This window comes from Microtus pennsylvanicus, chromosome 9, assembly GCF_037038515.1.
Source record: "Microtus pennsylvanicus isolate mMicPen1 chromosome 9, mMicPen1.hap1, whole genome shotgun sequence".
NCBI classification, from domain to species: domain Eukaryota; kingdom Metazoa; phylum Chordata; class Mammalia; order Rodentia; family Cricetidae; genus Microtus; species Microtus pennsylvanicus.
In genome coordinates this window covers 29401845-29425817 of record NC_134587.1, presented here as the reverse complement: position 1 = coordinate 29425817, position 23973 = coordinate 29401845, and the positions used below count along the sequence as shown (strand labels likewise).

General features: G+C 40.4%; 1 protein-coding gene across 14 annotated transcripts in view; it reads left to right on the top strand.

Annotated features, from left to right (window-relative positions):
- Mbd5 (methyl-CpG binding domain protein 5) overlaps nt 1-23973 on the top strand; it is a 297548-nt gene that overhangs the window by 261324 nt on the left and 12251 nt on the right. For 13 of the 14 annotated variants that reach the window (XM_075985276.1, XM_075985272.1, XM_075985274.1 and 10 more), the window contains 3 exons: nt 851-1062; nt 2328-3536; nt 20135-20208. In XM_075985276.1, coding sequence (XP_075841391.1) covers nt 851-1062; nt 2328-3536; nt 20135-20208 — 1495 coding nt within the window. The remainder of the gene's footprint in view (nt 1-850; nt 1063-2327; nt 3537-20134; nt 20209-23973) is intronic. The other variant, XM_075985282.1, reaches the window with a different exon arrangement.

Here is a 23973-nt window from a genome sequence, read left to right as displayed (position 1 = left end):
GTAGTTAAACCACTCAAAAACGTAATGGACATATATGTCTCAAGTTACAAAACTGTTCTCAAAAGAATTTCAACAATCTAAAACAGTTCTGAATTTCAAATATAAATATAACCAGTTATTAATGCTATCCATTGATGTCATCGATTTTAAAGTCTTTAGAATAACTACAACGGTGAATTCTTTTGGATTGTTAGGTTTCTTTAAAGTTTTAATTTTAGCTAACATTTTACTGCAAAACAAAGAGCATATTTTTTTTTATTTTGGTTTTTCAGGACAGGGTTTCTCTCTGTTGTTTGGAAGCCTGTCCTGGAACTAGCTCTTGTAGCCCAGGCTGGCCTTGAACTCACTGAGTTCCACTTGCCTCTGCCTCTCAGGTACTGGGATTAAAGGTGTGAGCCGCCGCCACCACCTGGCTCAAAATGCATATTTCTAAACTAAGCAGCTAACTTTATTTGGTGGTATTTATTGTGAGTGTGACTTAAGACTGAAATTTTGTAAATGAGACTATCTCGTACCCACTCGTTGTGTCTCCATTCAGTCAGCTGCTTAGTACTGTTGAGGAAGTCTTCAACCTTTAAAGTAGTTGTCCTAATCGTAATAGATACAGGGAGGCGTCTAGCTCCGAAGCTTAACATAAGGACTAAGTAATCTGTATGTGATATAAAGAGCAAAGCTAATCGTGCAGATACAACGAAATGTTAAAAGTACTCTTACGGCTAAGTGAGGCTGAAAGAAATGATCAAACAGCCCAGCTTTTAGTTTTTGTTTCAGGAGGTCTCAGGTGCAAAAATAAGCACAGGATCTCTGGAGAGACATGCTGACTTACACCTCACGTTTCCCGAACCTGTAGGTGACCTGTCGACAATAAGCGGCTCTCTGAATAACCACCAACTGAGTCACCTGCAGTCGCTGCTGAACAGCAGCCAGATGTTCCCTCCAAGTCAGCCGCAGCAGCAGCACCTCCTCCAGGGACACCAGAACCTCCAGGCCTTCCAAGGACAGCCCACAGTCCCTTGTCCAGCTAACAGTAACCCCATGGCTTGTCTGTTTCAGAACTTCCAGGTACTTTCCTTCCATGTGTGACTTCAGCTGAAACAATGTCTGGTTTCATTGAAATAACTAGGAGGAGTGAAAGAATGGGTTCGAGGCCCTTCCGAGTCTATTGCCAGCTATTTAGTAATGTGGAATATTGTTAAGCTTTCCAATCTTTTGTGTAAATATAATTTTATTTCTTTTTTTAAAATATTTATTTATTTATTATGTATACAATATCCTATCTGTTGTATGCCTGCAAGCCAGAAGAGGGCACCAGACCTCATTACAGATGGTTGTGAGCCACCATGTGGTTGCTGGGAATTGAACTCAGGACCTTTGGAAGAGCAGGCAATGCTCTTAACCTCTGAGCCATCTCTCCAGGCCTATAATTTTTTTTTTTGTATAAAGCAGTGCTGTTTTTGGAATTTTGAGTCAACCCAGGTAGTTGTGCCCTCCTGTGCCCTCCTGTGCCCTCCTGTGCCCTCCTGTACCCTCCTGTGCCATGTGTCCACCTTGCTGCCGTGATTAGTGCCCATTTCCTTCGCCGTTAGTGTAGTCTCACCACACCCCATCCTTCCGGGTGAGGCCATGAGGTCAGCTTCTACCAAGATGCGAAATATATTACAGATTACACAGAAAAAGTAATATTCTATAAATGTGAGCATAAAATATACACGATTTAAAAACAAGGCTAGGGCTCACTATGTAGCACAGCTAGCTAGTCGTGAATTTGTACCCTCCTGCTCAGACTCCCTCATGCTGGGCTTACAGACATCCACCATCACAGACTCTAAATAATAAGACCATTCCGCAAGCAGTGTCATCACTGGAAACACCTTTTGTCCACCACAAGTTTCATTTTTCTAGAAAATGTTTGGCAATGACGTTTAAAAGAGATCTGTTGCATTATTTCAACTAAAGAAATGACCCAAATCTAGCAATATAATCAGCCGGGGAGTGGTGGTGCCTTTAATCCCCACACTCAGGAGGCAGAGGCAGGCGGATCTCTGTAAATTCGAGGCCAGCCTGGTCTACAAGAGCTAGTTCCAGGCCAGGCTCCAAAGCTACAGAGAAACCCTGTCTCAAAAAACAAAAAATAAAAATAAATTAAAAAAATAAAAATGTATAATCAATGTGTAAGGTTTTCTATATAGGATGATTTTCACGTTCATTTTTATTCTTATTCTTTGTACTTCCTTGCTTTGTCTTTTGGTAAATCTTGGAATTATGACCTTCTTCTTTAAGGTCTTTACATTTCTCCCCCCCCCCCCCCCGTCTCTTACTTATTTAAGGTGAGGATGCAAGGAGATGCAGCTCTTCTAAATAAAAGAATAAGCACTCAGCCGGGACTCACAGCACTTCCTGAGAACCCAAACACTGTACTTCCACATTTCCAGGATGCACCTTGTGAACTGCAGCCCAGGATCGACCCATCTCTTGGTCAGCCGGGGAAGGACGGCCTCGTTATGGGTGGCCCAGGTGATGCCTCCGTAGATGCCATTTACAAAGCAGTTGTGGATGCGGCCAGCAAAGGAATGCAGGTTGTCATCACCACTGCTGTCAACAGTACAACTCAGATCAGCCCTGTTCCGGCTCTGAGTGCCATGAGTGCCTTCACCGCCTCTATTGGTGACCCGTTAAACCTGTCCAGTGCTGTAAGTGCGGTCATTCACGGGCGGAGCATGGGAGGAGTGGATCATGATGGCAGGCTGAGAAATGCAAGAGGGGCACGGCTACCCAAGAGTATAGACCATGGGAAAAACTCCAGCGAAGGAGATGGGTTTGAGTATTTCAAGTCAGCAAGTTGCCACACATCCAGAAAACAATGGGATGGGGAGCAAAGTCCCAGAGGGGAGCGTAACAGGTGGAAATATGAGGAATTTTTAGATCATCCAGGCCATATCCACAGTAGCCCTTGTCATGAAAGGCCCAACAATGTCTCTGCACTGCCATTTCTAGCTGGGGAACAGCACCCAATACTGTTACCACCAAGAAACTGTCAAGGGGAGAAAATTCTGGAGGAAAATTTCAGGTACAACAGCTACAAAAGAACTATGATGGGCTTTAAGGAGAGACTGGAGAACACTGTGGAGAGATGTACGCACATTAATGGAAACAGACCTCGTCAGAGTCGGGGCTTTGGAGAGCTGCTAGGCACTGCTAAACAAGACCTAGTCCTAGAGGGGCAGTCTCCGGGTTCTTCGAATAGTTTGGAAAGTTCTCTGGTCAAAGACTACATCCATTACAATGGAGACTTTAATGCCAAAAGCATGAATGGGTGTGTGCCTAGTCCCTCAGATGCTAAAAGCATTAGTAGTGAAGATGACCTAAGGAATCCAGACTCCCCCTCTTCACATGAATTGATACACTATAGACCAAGGACGTTCAACGTTGGTGACTTGGTCTGGGGCCAAATCAAAGGACTGACTTCCTGGCCTGGAAAATTCATAAGAGAAGACGACGTTCACAACTCATGCCAACAAAGCCCCGAGGAAGGGAAGGTATACCAATCTTTATCCATTGTCAAATACTAACCTTTGTTCAAATATCAATTATTCTCTTTTGTTATCATCACTTTGGATTCTTTGGATTTGATTTTAAGATTCTTCATGACTCATTGAGGTCTCACAAGCTTCTGGAGCATAAAATGAAGAGGGGATGGTTATAGTCACCAAGGTGTCATGTTGACAAGGGGTGAGTCATGAAAACCTTACAGACCCACTAGGCTCAGGGTGCCTCTAACCCTCAACCAGATTTCTACAATCCTGTTAATTCCGTCTTTCTTCTCTGTGTTTATGTAGTTTTTTATTCAGTAGAGGGAGGCAAGTGGCAATGACTGGGGAAAATATAGCAGAGGAAGGGGTACTCCCATGTAGCAAGATATGGCAACAGACAGCTTCCCTCCCATGCTTACATGTCACATCCAGAGGTGCGGCATTGCTAAATCTGGGTAAAGCTGAAACCATTACAGAAACCAGCCAGTAACATCTGAATTCTTTTCAGAGAAAGTTCTGGGTATTTCTAGCATGTGGATATGTTTACATCAATAGACTGTGTCTACTTAACATAACCTGACCATATAAATTAAATGAAAATGTATCCATGAACTACCTTCTAACTTAAAAGAAATCAGTAGGAGAGTCTGCCCTCTCTTACAATTGCTAAAATTGGCTGCAGGAAGCGTGCAGAATGTTTAAAGTAAATAGAAACATTTTTACTGGACCAGAAGGAGAAAATCATGCCCAATTCCCTCATATGAAGAAACAGAATTTCTCATCTTCTTAGCTAATAAAATCACTCTTACAGGCATACGTTGTTCTCTTAAAGAGGGTATTGTGCAAAGCTGTTTCAACTCTGCTCAGTCTTAAGCTGGCACTTAGATTTAATGGCAGGAAACCAAGAGCATTTTGCCTGTACAATAAAAGGACTGTCTTACGTCAAGGGGCCAGGAGCTCCTCAAGCTCATGCTTATAATGCCTAATGTATGCTTGTCACAATACACTTTGGGCCTGATGTTTCTACTTTTGATAAGAAAATGAATTCCATACTGCTATTCACAAAACATCTTATTCTTGGTATTCTCTTAGGCCTGCCAGCCAAGCATTTGTTAGGTTGATAAACCTAAATATTTTTGACAGTTTGTTCAAGAAATAATTAGAAACAGCAAAAATGGGCTCTTATATATAAAGCTGCTCCAAATACAAAATAGAGTCACCAGACTGCTTTACAATTTCTGTGTGAATGAACTAAGACTGTTCAGGTGCCATTTTATAAAAAAATATATACTTCAAGAAAGATTACCACCCTCCCCAAACATTGTTCTTGCCGCAGTCTGCATCTAGATGCCATTGTATGCTCCCACAAGATAAAGGCATGCATTGTTGCGTATCTAAGTCTGTATGGTGTACGTGTGAGTTTGCATGCATGGAGGCACAATGTATGGGTACATATGTACACGTATGTGTGTGCCTGGGGAGATCCTGGAGGTCCCAGGTTGATGTCAAGTGTCTTCCTCAATCTCTGCTTACTGTACATACCGAGGCAGGGTCTCTCACTGAACCTGGCTCCTTTGATTCAACTCGCCTGGCGCAGTCAGACTATAAGTGGGTTATAAGTGGGCCACCACACCTGGCTGACTTTTATGTTGAGATCTAAACTCAAGTTGTCATACTTGAGAAGCGAACAAGTTACCTGCAGAGACATCTCCTCAAGCCCCAAATCATATTCTTTTTTTTTTTTTTCATTTTTTGAGACAGGGTTTCTCCGTGATTTTGGAGCCTGTCCTGGAACTAGCTCTGTAGACCAGGCTGGTCTCGAACTCACAGACATCCGCCTGCCTCTGCCTCCCGAGTGCTGGGATTAAAGGCGTGCGCCACCACCACCTGGCTCCCAAATCATATTCTTTAACACATTTTGTATTAAACACCAGTCTGCATCTCCTGATTCATGTGTGCTTGAATACTCTCTTTTTCTATTTTTAGCTATTTATTTAATCTCTTTTAAATTCAGACCACATTTTCCCTTCCTCCTCTCCACCCAGCCACTCCCCTCCAACCTCACACCCCAACCTACTCCTCCTCCATTTTGCTTTAGAAAAGGAAAGGCCTCCATAGATATCAACCAGCCATGCTATATCAAGTTGCAGTAAGACTAGGACCTTCTTTCCTACAAACAATGGGCAAGGCAATCCAGCAGGAGGAAAGAGTCCTAAAATCAGACAACAGACTCAGAGACAGCCCCTGCTCTCACTGTTAAAAATCCCACAAGAAGACCAAGCTACACAACTGTAACATGCAGGCTTCCTGGTTGTGGGGTCAGTCTCTGTGAGCATAGGTTAGTTGATTCTGTGTTTTTTCTTGTGGTGTCCTTGACCCCTCCATCTTCTTTGTCCTCTTCTGCAGGATTCTGCCCGATGCTTGGCTGTGAGTCTCTGCATCTGTTTCCATCAGTTGTTGAGTTAAGCCTCTCTGATGACAATTGGTCTAGGCACCAATCTATGAGTGTGGCAGAATATCTTTAGGAATCATTTCATTGACTTCCCCACCACTCAGCTGTGCTATTTTCTCTCTGAGGTCTCTGGGCTATCCTGGCTCTAGGTCCTGGCTATCAGGGTTGAGCTCCCTCTCATGGTATGGGTCTCAAACTGGAGCAGTCACTAATTGGTCACTCCCACAGTTTCTGCACCACCTTTACCCTACCTAGCACATGTTGTAGGCAGGACAAGTTGTAGGTCAAAGGTTGGTGGCTGGGTTGCTATCCCAATTCCTACACTGGAATCTTGCCTGATTACAGGAGATGAGCAGTTCAGGGTCTGTCTAAAACCAGTTGGGTGGTGGTGATGCACACCTTTAATACTAGCACTCAGGAGGCAGAGGCAGGCGGTGTGAGTTCGAGGTCAGCCTGATATACAGAGCCAAGGCTACACAGCACAGTGAAACCCTGACTCAAAAATTGCCCCCCCACAAAGAAAAACCAAAAAAGGCTTTTATATCAAGATACATGAAAAGTAATTTTAATAATTCAAAATGTATAACTTAAAGCATACATTATGGTGAGAAAACAATATATGTAATGAAATATTAATGATAATACATGAAATATTTACCTATTATTAAAAAGTAAGGTATAGGGCTAACAAAGTAGCTTAACAGAGAAAGGTATTTGCTGCCAAGCCTGACCACCTGAATTCGATCCCCAGGACCCATATGATGAGAGGCAAGAACAGAATCCTCCAAGTGTCTTTGGACCTTCACATCTGTGTGTGAGCACATGCACACATACATACATGCATGTAATGTTAAATTTTAAAGCAAAATACACAGCCATAAACAACTCTAAGCTGCTTAGTATTTTTTAAATTATGCAGTCTTTCCAAGACCCATATTGCTTTTGTACATTAAAAGCAAAGTACTTATTTTGCTAGACTTATTTTTCTTGAGTATTTCAAAAAAGAAAGGGCTTCCTCACCTTATTTAATGATGCCCACTTTTCTCATTTTCTTGAGATCCAAAAAGTCTCAAACAGGACTATCGGAATTCCAGTCAGGTGACTTTCATTTTCGTGTGATGTAGTAATGACCCTGATTTATCAAGGAAAGATTAAAATATATTTCAGTACCTGAGTACAGCCAAAAGAAATATCTCTAGGTGGACAATTTCTAGACTTGTCCTTTTATTCAAGTGAACTAATTATGATAATGAGTTTATTTGCGTAGGACCCCTTAGCAATATTGGGTAAATAAAGCCTTGAATGCTAATAAGCAGGCCTCTGCTTTTAAAAAGTAGGAACTATAGTGTGTGCTGAGTGTTCAACACTTATTAAAGTCTAGGTCTGTAACAGCAAAATCTTACTAGTTCCACTAGGCCGCTGTGGACTGCAGGGCCACCTTTCCTGCTGTTTACCTTCAGGGTGAGCCAAACAACTCTCTTACATAATGTCACTTTAAGCCTTCCTAGCCTTTGATACTATTCATATGTACAACAAAGTAAATTAATCCAAGATCCTGTCAGATCCTACCAGATAAAGCTCTGTTCACTCAAGTTTTTAAAAGATATTTGTTACTCTCCCAACTCCATTCCACAATTATTTTTTCCTGTTATAATCTTCATTCTCAGCAGCCACTCAAAATTCTGTCTAGATAAATGCAAGTTAGAAAAATAAATAATCACAGGCTCACAGATAAATATTTAAAATACCTCTTCTGTCTCCCTGTTGTGTGGAAGAACCTTCAGTAAGGATTAGAGCACTTGTTTTGGCCAATCGCTAACCTTAGTAGAATGGCAATCATTCTAGAAGATAACATGGTGTTCAGTTTAGCCTGTTAGAAAGGCATTTTTAAGGTTTGATGTTGTGTAATAGAAAGCAGAAGACTGGTAATGCAGAAGATAGGCTACATTCTGAGCAATTTGTTAAGAAACCATGCAACAGCACAGTAGAGAGAACCTGAAAGTCTGTGAACTGTTGCAGGAGTCATGGGCTTTGGGCACTCTGACAGGAGTCTATCCCAGTACTACCTGACAGTTAAGTGGCCCTGCATGTGTATAATAATCCCCAGGGGCTTGGTCTCCTCTAGTGGGAACAGTAATTCCTACCCAAAATGGTGTTTCAAGTGTTCCGTGAGATTTCCTTAAGTTCTCAAAACAGAAGAAGACCCAGTAAAGATTAGCCTATTTCCCCTTTAAAACAATCATATTAATTTGGACTCCACCGTCACTGAGTTGAGGTTTGTTATTGTTGTTATAGTAGATCTTTGTTATTGTTGACTTGTTATCTGTGCATAGAAATTTCCTCACCAGGTTGAGAGTAAAAGGATCATAGAGAATATACCCAACAAGCAAAATAGTTTGTGATGGTTTTATGAACGTTATCACACAGCATACAAATTGTGTATCTGTATGTCAATCGGTGTTAGCTGTTAATTTCAAGAACGGTTATACCAGCAACATTTTAGAACACTCTTTTGAGTGAAATTGACAATCTCTCGATTATTTCTAAAAGTTATTAACTTAGACTTTTGTACTCTATCTCCAGGCACCCAGTCCCTGACAGTTAACTGGTGGAGATTTTTTTTTTTTGAGAAAAGGAAAAAAAAATATCCGCCTCCTCCCAGCCTCCCATTTCCCTCCCCCTCCTCCCAGTCTTCTCCCCCTCCCTCTCCAGTCCAAAGAGCAGTCAGGGTTCCCTGCCCTGTGGAAAGTCCAAGGTCCGCCCCCCTCCGTCCATGTTTAGGAAGGTGAACATCCAAACTGGCTAGGCTCCCACAAAGCCAGAACATGAAGTAGGGTCAAAACCCCGTGCCATTGTCCTTGGCTTCTCATCAGTCCTCATTGTTCGCCATGTTCAGAGAGTCCGGTTTTATCCCATGCTTTTTCAGTCACAGTCCAGCTGGCCTTGGTGAGCTCCCAATAGATCAGCCCCATTGTCTCGGTGGGTGGGTGCACCCCTCATGGTCCTGACTTCCTTGCTCATCTTCTCCCTCCTTCCGCTCCTCATTGGGACCTTGGGAGCTCAGTCCAGTACTCCAGTGTGGGTCTCTGTCTCTATCTCCATCTATCACCAGATGAAGGTTCTATGGTGATATGCAAGATATGCGTCAGTATTGCTATAGGATAGGGTCATTTCAGGTTCCCTATCCTCCGCTGCCCAAGGGACTAACTGGGGACATCACCATGGGCTCCTGGGAGCCACTCTAGGGTCAAGTCTCTTGCCAACCCTAAGGTGGATCCCTTAACTAAGAATTGTGCTTCCATGCTCCCCTGTCCAACCTTCCTTTATCCCAATCCTCCTGTTTCCCCAAGTTCCCCCCCTCCTTCCCTTCTCATTGTGCCCCATAAGTTTGGGTGTGTTGTGCATTCATTTTCATTGAATTCTAGAAAGTCATTGGTTTTATTTTTCTCTTGACATGTTTTTAATTCAGTAGAGATTTGTTCAGTTTCCATGAGTTTGTTTCTGTGGTTGATGATATCCGGCTTTAATCTAGGTATCTGGGATTGGGATGACTATAGTTTGGGGTGATGATAACTGGTTTTGTCTCTGTTGGGTGAGTGTTCTGTTCCTGCATTTCTGCTTCCTCACTGGAGTTTAGGAAAGTGTGCTAGCTATTCGTTGCCTGGTAGGAAATTTTCTGTGGACCTGTTTCCCTTGCCACTTCAGCTGGTGTGTTCCCAATGTATATATGCTGGTGTTTGAGCCTGGGATACTGGGATTAGTTGGGGGAAGGAAGATTGGAGATCTTTGTGATCCATTGGGAATGAGGAGACAGGAATGGGAGACCACAGCAGGTTTCCATCTGCAGAGCTGGGGATGAGACTGAAGAGATTGGATCTGGGGGAGCAGAAGGAAAGTGTGGATCTCCTGGCAGCCTACTTGTTGCCCAGACTAGAACAGCCCTTGGGTTAGCAGTGGGTATCTGCTGCAGTTGTGGACTGGGACAAAGCAAACAGTCAGGAAAAGAGGTTAAAAGGAGAAGATCTATGGGATGCTCAGGAGATGGAAACAGAGAGAGTAGGAAAGGCTGCCGCCAGTGTTCTGCTGCAGAGCTGTGGAGAGGAGAGGAGTGGCTATTTGCGGAGTCCATGGGAATGTGGGCAGGGGATGAGGAAGGCTGCAGCTAGTGTTCTATTGCAGAGCTAGGGTTGAGACTGAGGGGTTGGATTTGGAAGGGAGGAGGGAGTGGAGAAGCTCTTCAGGTGGCCTACCTATTTGCATGGCCTGCTGGACAGGTGTGCTCCCAGGGAATGCCTGTTAGTGTTGAGGGTTGGAAAAATGGATGAGCTGGGGAAAGGAAGTTTTCTGTCTCACAGCAGGTTTTCTGCTACAGAGCTGGGGATTTGTCTTGGAACACTGACTCTGGAAGAGCAAAAGACCCATTTTTTTTAAAAAGATTTTATTTTATATTTATCAGTGTTTTTGCCTGTATGCATGTATCTGCACCACTTGAATGCCTGGTGCCTATTAAAGTCAAAAGAAGGCATGGTATCTGGAGTTATAGATGGTTTTGAGCCACCATGTATGTGGGTGTTGGGGATTGAACCCAGGTAGTCTACAAGTGCAGCAAATGCCCTTAACCATGGGCCATCTCAGTCTCAACTTCTGCTGGATAAAGTATATGTTCTTCAGTTTGGTTACCAGTCCATTTGGATATGACTTTTTCAAACATCTTTAATTTTGGTTGACCTTTCCCTCTGCCCTATCCTCCCCTCTATCTACCCCCTATCACCTCCTTGCTTAAACTTTTCCACCCTCAGTATTCCCATTATCTATTCTATTTCCCATTATCTCATGTTCTACCACCCACTTCCTTTATGCATGCTGCTCCAAAAAACTTTCTAGTTTCCTGCCTTCTACAGTAACTCCAAGTTGAACATGTAAATTTGGAGATTGGAAAACTAAGATCCCAAAATGAAGAACACGTGACATTTGTTTTTCTAGGCTATACTCAACATAATATTTTCAAGCTCCATCCATTTGCCTGCAGATTTCGTAATTGTATTTTTCTTTACAGCTAAACAAAATTCCGTTGTGCATATATACCATGTTTTCAATATCCATTCTTCAGCTTCTAAACATCTAGACTGATCCAGTTTTCTAGTTATCTTGGGAATAGAACAACAATGAACATAGATGAGCCAGTGTCTCTGTAACAGAACACAGATTCCTTTGAATGTACATCCAGAGTGGAACGGCTGGGGCAGGTGATAGTTCGGTTTCTAGCTGTTTGAAGAACCACCATACAGATTTCTATAGTGAATGCACCTGTTTGCCCTTTCACCAAATAATACTTCCTCTTTCCCTACATCCTTGAGAACATTTGTTGTCATTTCTTGATGCTAATAGCCATTTTCTCTTGAGTGAGACAGAAACCCAGAGTGGATTTAATTTGCATTTCCTTCGCTAATTGTGTTGAACGGTTGTTAAATTATACATCAGCCATCTATATTTCTTTTGAAAACTTTCTGTTCAGATATATCAGTCCATTTTTGGGTTGGTCATTTATTTTCTGTATGGTTTTGTTTTGTTCTTTGTTTGGCCTAAATGTTAATTCTCTTTTGGATAAATAGGTGCCATCTGCCACTTTTGATCATGCATGAACTAGTCTTAAAAGGTTGCTACTTAATAATAATCAAAACATAGAAATTTTATTTTTTGTGAATAAATCTTTTCACTGTTTTCAGTGCTGTTTCTTTGTTCTTCATATTACATTGCACTTCTGTGTGCATCCTGAACTCTAAAGACTTGTCACCAGAGTGGCACAAAAATGTTTCTTTGACTTTATCTACATGGCTGCATTTGCAGTGATAGTCTAAAGATGGCTCTCTGGCTGATTGATTAAAGCTGTCAACGTCATCCTTATTAAAACTTACTCATTTGGGGGCATCATGGTTTCTGTTTTCCAGCTCAGCATTGTCATGTGTGTAAGCTGTGGTACATAACCAAAAAATGGCCATATTTATGTTCCAGGGATATGAACTTAAGAGACTGAACCAGGGAGCCCACTTTGGGAGGTGTGCTCCTGTAATGTTTCAGCACTTTATTTTAAAGAATGCTCTTTGTGTGCTTGAATACAGGTGATAGCTAATTTGTAGTCTGTAGTACTGTGATTCTGTATCCAAAATGTTCCTTGTGCATTCACTTTTCCTTCTCTGTCTTCCTAACCAGTGTTGGAAATGAATCTTTCCCTAGACAGCCACAGTCTTTGAGCTACATTTTGGCTAGTGTTATGGCAAAGGCAACCAGTGCTCTATTGGCACCAGAATCTTCTTAGAAATGAAGCAGAATTATATTTGGAAGTAATAAGAGTGATAAAATCCAGACCAACAAAGTCAGTCTCTAATCCAAATTTGAAAGATAGTAAGAATGAAGAGCTAGATCAGCCCAAAGATATGACTATCAAGAAAAATCCTAAACTGAGTGAAAAGGTAGGTAAGACTGCAAGCTTTATTGTAGTGACCTTTGGTTCCCCGTAAGAAAGACTGAAGCAGAGTTTTTATCCCTTTTCGGGCTGATAACTAAGATCAATGTAGGTACCAGTTCCCAAGGTTTAATGCAGCATCCATCTAGGCAGCAGCAAATGGAATCTAAAATCTAAGGGGACTCATATCACATTTTCCAAGAAATTCGGGATTGCCCAAAACTTTTATTCTGTTTACATATCATGGCTTGGTAAGATATTTGATATCACACTGGAATAGATTTACTTCCTCCTCGTAATTCTGTCATACTTAAAAATAGTTCAATCCCAGTAGAACAGAGTTGGCTGCCAAAGTGCTGATGAGAGTTGACACTGGACAAGATGGTGATGATGGGGGAGCTGTTTGGCACACTGAAAATGCCAGCATTAATTAAGAGGTCTCTTACCAGTTCTACAGCTGGGAAATTATCTTTCTTATCACAAACAAATCAACTTTTATACCAAAGTTATTATTTATCACTCATTTCAGTTATCTCAAAAGTACTGAAATAGTATTACTCTTAAGTTAGTAGGTCTTTTCAGTTTAAAGATGTTATTTTCAAATATTTGCTGTTATCTTCAATGTGTCTATTCAATAATTTTAAAATAACTAATAAATGCTTTGTATTTATGTATTACTTCAAATCTGTGTTTCCCAGACTTTAACTAGCACTGCCTACCACTTGTACTATTGTTTATTTAATATTTTTCTTTATTTGTTGATTATTTTGTTCCTTCAAGAAATACTAGTTGTGTATTTATATACTAAACTTGAGGCCACTTTAAAAATTTAAATAATTGCATTCTTTAAATATTCTATGTAAATATTTTAAAGATGAATTCATGCAAATACATAATGATTAAAATATTAAAAGGCTTTATAATGTTCAAAATAATATCTCATATATCAATAGCTTTTGGGGAAAGGCTAGTTTGTTATTTGCATAAAAATTTGTGTTTATGTTCATTTAGATCTCAGTGACTGGTCATGATGTACATCTTTACCCACTTTACAGAGAAGACAACTAAAGCTCAGAGAAGAGGCGTTGTTAAGGACATGAGTCACAGGCTGTTGAGGCAGATCCCAACCTTGTCTTCTAACTTTGCACATAGTATTATTCATTAGCCCAGAACCCCAATACATGCTAGAAATAGAATGGGAAACTTGAAGACAGATGTCTCATTTCTGTTATGGCATCTGTGATATGACTGGTACTCCATCATTTGCCCTTAGACTAATCTGTGGGGAGAGGGTAGTTGATATCATGTTCATTTAATAAAGTAATAGTAAATTCACTCTTGGGCCTGGGTTCTTGACCAGATATGCAGTACTAGGCATATGTTTCCTTCTATGGAACAGTTCTTAAATCCTGTCGGAAAGTTTGTGGTGACCCTGATAGCATTCATGCCACAATTGTTAGGGATATTCTTGTCTCATTGATCATCACTGTATCTCACAGGATTATGGCTAGGCAAGATAGTTGACTGTTGATGATTCTCCCCACGCCCCCCAAAAGCCAACACAGCAAGCACCCTTTGGCACTACAAAAGCTAGTCAAGAAAGGAAGCTTCCTGTTTAGTACCAACTTGATTTCTCCATATCCAGTGCCCAAAATGTATATTATCTTCAGCAATAGGTTTTAACCATCAACTTTTTAATGGGCAACCAAGAACCGTGCAGTATTTCTGGCATCTCCAGGACACCACTGACCAACAACTGGAAGAATTCAACACCTGGCAAAGGGCTTTTTGTTTAGCCATCTCTGGCTTTTGGGAGGAACATCATCCTGTTTGTAGAGTAACCCCAATTAAATGTTTTCTATGAATATATGAAAAGTGAAGCTTATGCAATATTAGGTTTTCATGTTTTTTCAAACAGCTTTAGGGCTGGTAAACTCCTACCCACCATACTCTGTCTTACTGTCCCACTCCGCTATTTAAACCTCCATCCCTCTTCTTCCCTTTAATTCTTCATGTCACCTGTGTTCTACTACCCCTCATCCTTAAGTTTTCCCCTTCCCACTAATCATCCTAGATTTTCTAGTTTCCTAGATTATATTCCGTTTAAACACACCAATCTAAATATTCGAAGCTAAAATCCACACAAGTATGAAAACATGCAAGATTTGTCTCCCTGAGTCCAGGCTTCCTCAGTATAATGTTTTCCAGTTCCTTACATTTACCTGTAAATCTCATGATTTCTTTCTTCTTTACAACTGAATAAAATTTCATTGTATCCAGGTACCACATTGTAATTATCCACTCATCAGATGATGGACATCTACACTGCTTCCATGTCCTAACTGTTGTGAACAGAGCAGCTATAAAAGTGGAGGAACATGAGTGTCTGTATTTGTAGATTCCCTTGAAGCTCCATGCCCTGTCGTGGTATGTTTGCCATGGTATGTTAGAGGTGGCGGGACCCGGGAGAATGGAGCTGATAACTGAGGGAGACTAAAGCCTCATGCTCTAGTCAGTATTGTTCAGAGCTCCAGACAGTTTGTACTCTGAGGTTAAGAGGAGTCCATGAGTAACTTGTACAATCACAGAGGCAAGCCGCTACACATGGTGGGCAAGTCACACAGGCTGGCAAGCCGCACGTGATGAAAACAGGTTTTTCCATAGAGGCATATGAATACAGCAGCTGAAGTAAGCTTGGTCCTGTCTGCTACACTGGGAGGAACACAAAAACACATTCTAAGGACAATTCCAGGTTTTTGTAAAAAACTGAGATCACAACACTCTTGTCTTGGTTTCTTGAAGTTTTCTCAAAGGTACTTAGAATTCTTCTCTTGAACTATGTCCAAGTGGTATAATTGAAACATAGAGTAAGTCTATCTCTAGTTTTTTTAAGAACTGCCACACTGATTTCTACAGTGGCTATATCAGTGTGTACTCCCACCAAAAATGAGTGAAGGTTCCCCATTCCACATTCTTGCGAACATTTTTTTTTTGCTTTTATTTTCTTAAACTTAGTCATTCTGACTAGGGGTAAGATGAGATCTCAAAGTAGTTTTAATTCACATTTCCATATTAGTTAGGGATTGTGAACAATTAAAAATTCTCTGATCATTTTTATTTCATCTTCTACGAACTCTGTTCAGTTCCATAACCCACTTTTAATTGAATTGCTTATTTTCCTGGTATTTTGTTTTTTTAGTTCTTTGCACATTCTAGACATTAATCCTCGGTCAGAGATATAGCTAGCAAATAATTTTTCCCATTCTGTAGGATGCCTCTTCAGTCTTTTATCAACTTCTTTATAGGACAGAAGCATTTCCTGGAGTGCCACTTGTTGTTGGTCTTTGTCTAGTTTCTATTACTATCACTATTAATTACTATTTCTGTGATAAAGTACTGTGACCAAAGCAACTTGTAAAAGAAAGCATTTGATTTGGCTTATGGTCTCAGGGGGTTAGATTCCATGATGGCAGAGCAAAAGAACAGCTTAGAACTCACATCTCAGTCCACATCCACAAGGCAGAAAGAGCACTGAGAGTCAGATCCTACAGTGGCACACCTCCTCCAACAAGGCCACACCTCCCAATCCTTCCCAAACAGTTCCAACCAACTAGGGAGCAAGATTTCAAATATATGTGCCTATGGGAGTCTTACTCAAACTACTGCAGTCCTATTTCCTGGGTGACCAGAGTCTATTCAGAAAGCCCTTACCTGAGCCTATATCCTGACCTGTGCTCCCTACTCTTCCTTCTAGAAGCATTGGAGTTTCAGTTCTAACACTGATCATTTTGATACATTTGTAGTTGATTTGTGTGCATGTTGAGAGAGAAGGATAAAGTTTTTTTCTTCTGCATGTAGGTATCCAGTTTCCCCAATACCATTTGTTAAAGATGCTGTTTTTCCACCATTGTGAGTTTTTGTCATCTTTGTCAAACTTCCAGTGGCCTGGACTTACATCTCGGTCCTCTAATTGAGTCCATTGTGTTTGGTTTTGCACCTGTGTCATAGTTTTGGGTTTTATAGCTTTCAGGAATGAGGATCTCTCCATCAGCATTTTTTACCTTTTTGTTTTGTTTTGTTTTTTAGTTCAGGAGTATTTTTGACTATCTAGGATCCCTTGTTCTTCCATGCAAATGTTAAAATTATTTTTCAATTTCTGTAAAGAATTGCATTGTAAATTTTATGAGAATTGCTTTATATAATTGTTAAACATGTGTGAATGGATATACAATGGTGGCCATTACTAATGGCGGTATTATTATTAGAAAGAGACTATGTGATTATGACCAAAGATAAAATGATAAAGACTTCCAGCAGTTTCTCACTAGATGAGAAATAGCATGACTTGTAAGTATTTAAGAACCTATTCTAGATAAAGTATTAATTATCCCCAAATAACTTGCTCCCTCAGTATAAGTTTTATAAAAATATTTGTGTGTGTTTAATATTTTAATGTTAAATTTATATGCTCATTTTCCCTGTTTTTATTTATGTTAACTAATTTATAAGGAAATCTTCATTAAATCGTTAAGCATGATTTCCATTTGATGAGAATATGAATATATTTCTCTGATACCATCTTTATGAGTACACTTTTAAAGACTTTTTTTTAATATTTTGTGATTATACCAGTATTTTCTCCAGAAATAATATACGGTATGTGTGTGTGTCTGTGTCTGTGTTTGTGTGACCTATACACACACACACACACACACACACTAAATCAACATTTTCCTAGTGATCTGTATGGTTTCATCACAAAAATGCACAGTGGTATGTACCTCAGTTTTGTTCAGCTTCAGAAGCCACTGCCATTGCTCTTCTCTCGAGGCCACTGAACCCTCTGTGAGTAGTGTAGCTCAGTGTGACTGTACCTTAGAGCTGCAGACGCAGATTTAACTGAAGAGGCTGTGACAGGTAATAAACTCAAAAATTAAGGACCACTGGAAAATCATCCAGGCATTTAAAAATTGAACATACCACAGTAGATAATGGTGCTGGCTCCCAAGCCCTAGGCCCTGAGTTCAATCCCTGGCACCATGAAATGAAAGAAGAGAACTGACTTCTGCAGGCTGTCCTCTGATCTCCATACATGGGCTGTATCACCAACACACACATGCACACACATAAACCAATAAATAAGAGAAAATATTTGATTGAGGATAAATTTGGACACGTTACTAAATTTTAGTAAACAATATTTTTATTTTAAATAATTTAGCCAGTATCCTAGCTTTTTATGATACCTGTTTTATATACATGTGTGTATATATTAGATATGTGTATTTTTAATTTTAATGTAGCTATAAAATTATACTTTATTCATGCTAAACTTAATATGGTGGAAATAGTTTGAATATTCTGGAATCAGAACTGTTCAATCTGGCTATGTTGCTTAAACTCATTACTCTCATATGCAAAATAAAATTAGTTTGTAAGATTATCATATTAAATGATAAATTAGTTCCCTTTATACAAAATAGCACAAAATGTTTTTTCTGCCCTTATTCTTTACTTAATTAAAATTATAAATTGATAAGTTAAATATATTCTGACCTAACAAGTTTTTGTTTGTTTTGTTTTGTTAGGAGAGGATGTTTTAAGACAGCATTTCTCTATGTAGTCCTGGCTGTCCTGGAACTCACTGTGTAGACCAGGCTGGCTTTGAACTCAAAGGTGCACCTGTCTCTACCTCCTGTGTTCTGGGATTAAAGGCAACCTAACATTTTTTTAAATTAAGACCAACAAGCTAATTGTTGCATCTTTTGTTTCAGTGTGAACCTGAATTCTGTGCCTCTTCGCAATTCTGAAGTCTCTCTTTGCCATAGGAGACCTAGGTTGGACAGATCTTTCTGTACAGGAAGACTTCCCTCTACTGGCAGGAAGTTCATTTAAAAATAAGTGGAGTTAAGCATGAGCTATACAGTGAGACAACTGTATAGTAAGACCTGGTCTCAAAAAATAAGAAAGGTGTAACTTTGTATTATAGTTCCATAGATGTAGTGCGTATATTATCTTGTGTGTTCCTTTCATGAACGTGAACACAAAACAGAACTTTACCATGAAATGTGATACTCTGCATGGAAGCCTTCTTTGTCTTAGAGATCTGGAAACCTCGGCCTTTTCTGGTCAGTAGGGCACATCTCTTGATGAAGTGTGGCAGGAACAAAGATGTCTTCCGTTCTGGCACATCTTCTATCAGACATCCCTAACAAACTTGCTTTCTTTTAGACAAAATACAAAGCTACACGCACAAATACCTTTGTGCTACTTGACTGAACAGATAGAAATGCCTGCACTCAGACATGAAAGCGGAAACACTTTGTTATTCTTAGTGTGTGCTCGTCTGAGGAGGAGGTCACAAAGAAATTATTTATAAATGACATTCATGCGTGTCATTAAAATTTAAAGACAAAAGCTAATTTCTTTGCTTATAAGTATTTATTTGCTTATGCGTGAAGCTTTTCCCAAACTCTGAATTTTTATATAAAAATGGCTTAGTAGTGATAAGCATACAGATAAGGCATAGCTGGACTTCTTTTTTTAAAGATCAATAAAAATAGCAAAATATTTCCAAAGGCATTTTGATGCATACACGTTTTCCTCCTATTTTGTTTTTCTTGGGGGACGGAGGGGCAAAATGTATGCACACAGCCTGTGCATGCAAATACCCAGCCCAATGGGAGGCCATGTTCTGTGGAGTAAGCCAACTTGACGGGTTTGCAGTGATGGCAGGGCAGGAAAGATGACAAGCGCGCAGAGTATCGCCCCCCCCCCCCCCCTTCCTACAGCACCAAGGACTATGCATGGCTTCTACCCTTCTTATTTTCTGGCCTCTCGGGTGCCTAGCTCACTCTACATAATAATTACTTTTCAGTAGGCTGTGTAAAATGTGGCCTTTCATTCTACTGATCACAGAAAGCATAGCTGCAAGATAGGTGTTACTGGCCTTTAGCAACAGGGGAAATGAGGCTTAGGAAGCTGTCTGAGACTGGAAAGTTAACAGCTAAGAGCTTTTGTTCTTGCAGAGGACCCTAGTTCAGTTCCTGGCACCCATATGGTGGCTCAAAACCATCTGTAACTCCAGCTCCAGAAGATCTGACGCCCACTTCTGATTATCCACAAGCACCAAGCATGCACACCATGTACATACATACATACATACATACACACATACATACATACATACATACATACATACAGGCAAAATAAAAGAAATAGGTCTGAAAGTTTTTGAAGAATATTGAATTGTTTAATTCCTAGTAAAACATGAGATAACATTCCCGTTCCAGACCGTGGACCCTGAAGCTGCTCCTCTTCCCTGAGCAGCCCTCCCACCTCTCCCCTGCATGTTGTGAAGATGCCACTGCTGAGCGCATAAGGCAGTGGAGAAAGTGGGCCGGGATGTGTGAGCTATGTGATTGTGTGTATTGAAAGTTATTAAATGACAGGCTTCTTATTTCTAAAACACTGACAATGTCAAAACCAAACTGGCTTTCATTTCCACTGATGCTTCAACTTACGAGTCCCAGAGTCTGCCTGTAATTGAGCAAGGACAGTACATTTGATTGGGGAGGGGGGTCCTTTCCCCAGTGGTACACTTGCTATCTGGCAAGAAAGTAGAATAAAGAGCATGTTCAGCAATTACAGGTCTGGGTAATGCGGTTTGGTCTTCATACCCTCCCTCAGGTGGAGCCCGAGAAGTTGAAGACCCTAACAGACGGTTTAGAAGCTTACAGCCGAGTCCGGAAAAGGAACAGAAAGTAAGCACTTGGTTTTCCATTTTGTCTTTCCTTCAGGAACTGTGAAGTCTCACTGATTTGTTTCATGTTGTGACCCAGGTACTATATTCTCTGATATTTCTAATCAGAGGACCATAATGGACACCCCAAACTAGCTATTACCAAAAGACGTTTTCTATGTAATTTGTCCATATGGCATATGGGATTTGCTTCTTCATCCATTTTTCCTTCCTCCATCCTCACCTCCTAACTCAGAAGGAAAGAAAACATGATTAATACTTCTTTTATGGCAATTAAGTAAGCCGTACAGGTTTAGTGAGTCTGTTGTTTGCAATTCAAATACTGAGGAGGGGAGCACCCTGAAAACCTTGGCCGGTTACCCCACTGGTGAGAGCAGTACTAGTGGATGTTGCTGTTGTTTTGCCAGAGTTATAGACTTGAATATAAGTTCTCTTAGAATTCTGACATGAAATTGAACTTTGAACCATTATTATTCAAGTTCTCCTGGATTGTTATTTGATGAATAAAACATATAGATAAGCAGGTAGTATTACAAAGCATTTTTATGATAAGGTTGTTGATGAATCGTAATCATTGTTTCACATTGAGGTAGAGAAACAAATGTTGCTCTGTGTGTGTAGACAGAGGATTATTTTAGACCATGTCATTGGCATTCCTGTTCAGTTCCGTATTTTCCAACAACTAAGTATTATATACTGGGGCTGGTAAGATCACTGGCTCAGTAAAGATACTTGCCCCTGAGCCTGGTGATCAGAGCTGGAAACCCTGGACCTACATAGTAGAGGAAGAAAACCAGCCCCTATAAGCTGTACTTTGATTTCCATGTGTGTGCCATCTTGTGGGTGGGTACATGCACTGAATAAATGTTTTCTTAAAAGAAGAATTGCAAATTAATCTTTATTCATTTGTAAATGATCTTTACACAGACCCTTTAAGATACAGGTTTAGTCTTTTGTCCTTAGAGACAGATTCGGAAATACACAATTAAATGTGAAAATAGCAAGGAAAGCATTGTATGTAAGTAAATATGAGAGGTAACAGTGAACTCAACAAAGAATGCTTCCTAGGGCTGGGCATATTGGCACACACCTTTTATCCCAGCACTCGGGGGGGGGGGGGCAGAAGCAGGTTTAAGGCCAGCCTGATCTACATGGTGAGTTTCAGGACAGCCAGGGCCATGTAAAGAGACCCTGACTCAAAAAAAAAAAGAGGTGGAGAGGGGGAGGAGAAGGGAGGGGAGGGGAGGAGAGGGGAAACAAAAAAAAAGAATGGTTCCTAGACTCCTAAACCAAAGCTTCCACACAACCAAATGAGCTCGGAAAGGACAGTGTTTAGATAATGTTAGTACTGAATTTGGGGAAAGCAGCAGATAGAATGTTTTTAAGTGCCTGGCCAGAAACATAAGCAGAAACATATTGGCTCTTTGCTTTATTTGAAGTACCCAAAGGGGGCAGATGATCAGATTTTTTTTTACCTTCGTGTGAATGTAGAAGAGGGGGACTCTTAAGAAAACAGTCTTAGCGGTAGATTGCCTCAGAGCTCATGCCAGTAGACGAGGAAGGGAAAGGACCCAAGGAGTAATGAAAAGGGAAGAGAAGAAACATGCTCAGGAAATATTTAGGAGGTAAAATTAACAAAACATGGTGCTGATCAGAATAGTAAGGAAAGTAGGCAAGGACTTGGGCTTGCGTGATGAGGAAGGGAGTGACTGAAACGGAAATATGGAGGGAACTGTTGGATAGTACTTGGGATCTGCAGGGTGGCTGACAGGCAAGTGTGAGATGCGTGTAAAGCTGTTACACTCATACAGCTGTAAAGCAGTTACACCCATACAGAGGTGCTCTGTCAGCCAGTGCAGAGTTGTGCACTGAGGACCGAAAGCTGGAAAATACAGAGTGAAGAAAGTGGAACAAAGTGCTAGGAAACGAGAGAGACCAGGGGGAGAGTGGAAGGCCTTAGAAGACAAAGACTGAAGCTGGGCATGGTGGTTTAGGGATGTAATCCCAGCACTCTGGGAGGTTCAGGCAGAAGGATTGCCATGAGTTCAAAACTAGCACAGGAATAAGAACCTGTCTCAAAAAGAGAAAGAAAACCAAGATGGAAGCAACAGAGATCCAGGAAGACAAGAAGTGAGACTTCTCCATTGCCTTTTGCAATTTGGAGGCCATCCAGTCCTTTGGTGATGTACAAAGAGCTCATGGGTTATTGATAAAATAAGGAATCGAGAGGGGAGATCACAGGTGTTCATTCTCTTTTCCACTCTTCCTATGACATTTTCCTAGAAAACCACAATAAAGGTAGGGTGTTTTATTTTTAGGGATTTTGTTTGTTATTTTTGTTTTGCTGTTATTGTTGTTTGGTGTGTGAGTGTGTGTGTGTGTGTGTGTGTGTTGCCTAGACTGTATGTATGCCATGTCTGTACCTAGTGTCTGGTGCTTGTGGAGGTCAGAAGAGGGCATCAGATTCCATAGAACTGAAGCTACACAGGTTCCCAGCATCAGGAAACTGAACACAGTACTCAAAGCAGCTGAGCCATCTCACCAGGGCTACAATTAGAAAGTTTTTGAGTTACTTTCGTGAGAAAAATACCTGGCAAAAGCAACTCACGGGAGAAAGGGTTTATTTTGGCTCTCAGTTCCAGAGAGACACAATCCATCCTGATAGGGAACACTTGACCGCAGGCTGGTAAGGAAGGCTTGGTAGCAGAACTGAAAACTGGCTGGTCACATTGCATTATCATTCAGGAAGCAGAGCATCACCAGGCTGGTCTCCCAGGAGCCCACTCACTCCCTAAAGAGTTAGCAGCCTTCCCAGACTGCAGTAAGTTTGGTATCAGGTGTTATTGTATGTGCAGCTTTTACATTCAAGCCAAAGCAATGAGAGGTTTAAATATTGTTGTAGACTAAGAAGAGGAAAAGTGTTTCGAGAGTTAAGAGATTGATTCTTGACCTAGATTCATATTCTAGTTTTTGCTGCTTCATAGCTATATGTCTGAGTATGTTGCTTAATCTCTCTGAGCCTAAATTCAACACTTCTAAAATGTACATATTAATTCCCACTTTAGGATTGTTATAAATAATATAGACCCTTACATATGGTACTTGGCATATATAGTTGAAAGTAAAAGAAATAAATTATCAGTATTTTTTCTCGTTGAAACATGTTGTTTTCGTAAATGTTTAGGGTGTTATATAATCATTTTAATTGTTAATATCTTAAACTACCATATCAAAAATGAATTATCTTTGAATTGACATAATAGTCACATTTTAACCATAAGGAGTAGTAAGGTTTTAACAGTTAATTTAGGTTAATCTGCTGCATAAAGAAGTGGCTCTACAAAAGGAAAGTTCCAAAGCTTTCAGAAACATTACTTTTTTTCAGTTACAAGGGACTCAGCCTTCTATGTGTATAAATTCCTTTGGTTACCTGATATCTTATAAAATTGGAAATTGGTAAATGACAAAAAATAGGTCAAATATATTTTCACTTTAAAACCAAGAAATGTCACCACATACTTGAGTTATAGAACATGTAGAAATCAAGGTTATATCAACTTGGAAGCTTCATCCCTACTAGGTATCTTTCATAGTGCTAGATAGAAGATGCTATGTAGGTTACTAGGAGAAAAAATAGCCCACTTTCTTACCCAGCTGTGAACCCAGCAAACTACAAGAATAAACATCCTAGCAATACAAACTCACTAGTACAATAATGCCATGGGTATTAGGGAGTAACCAACCACTACTTTTAAATTGCATTTAA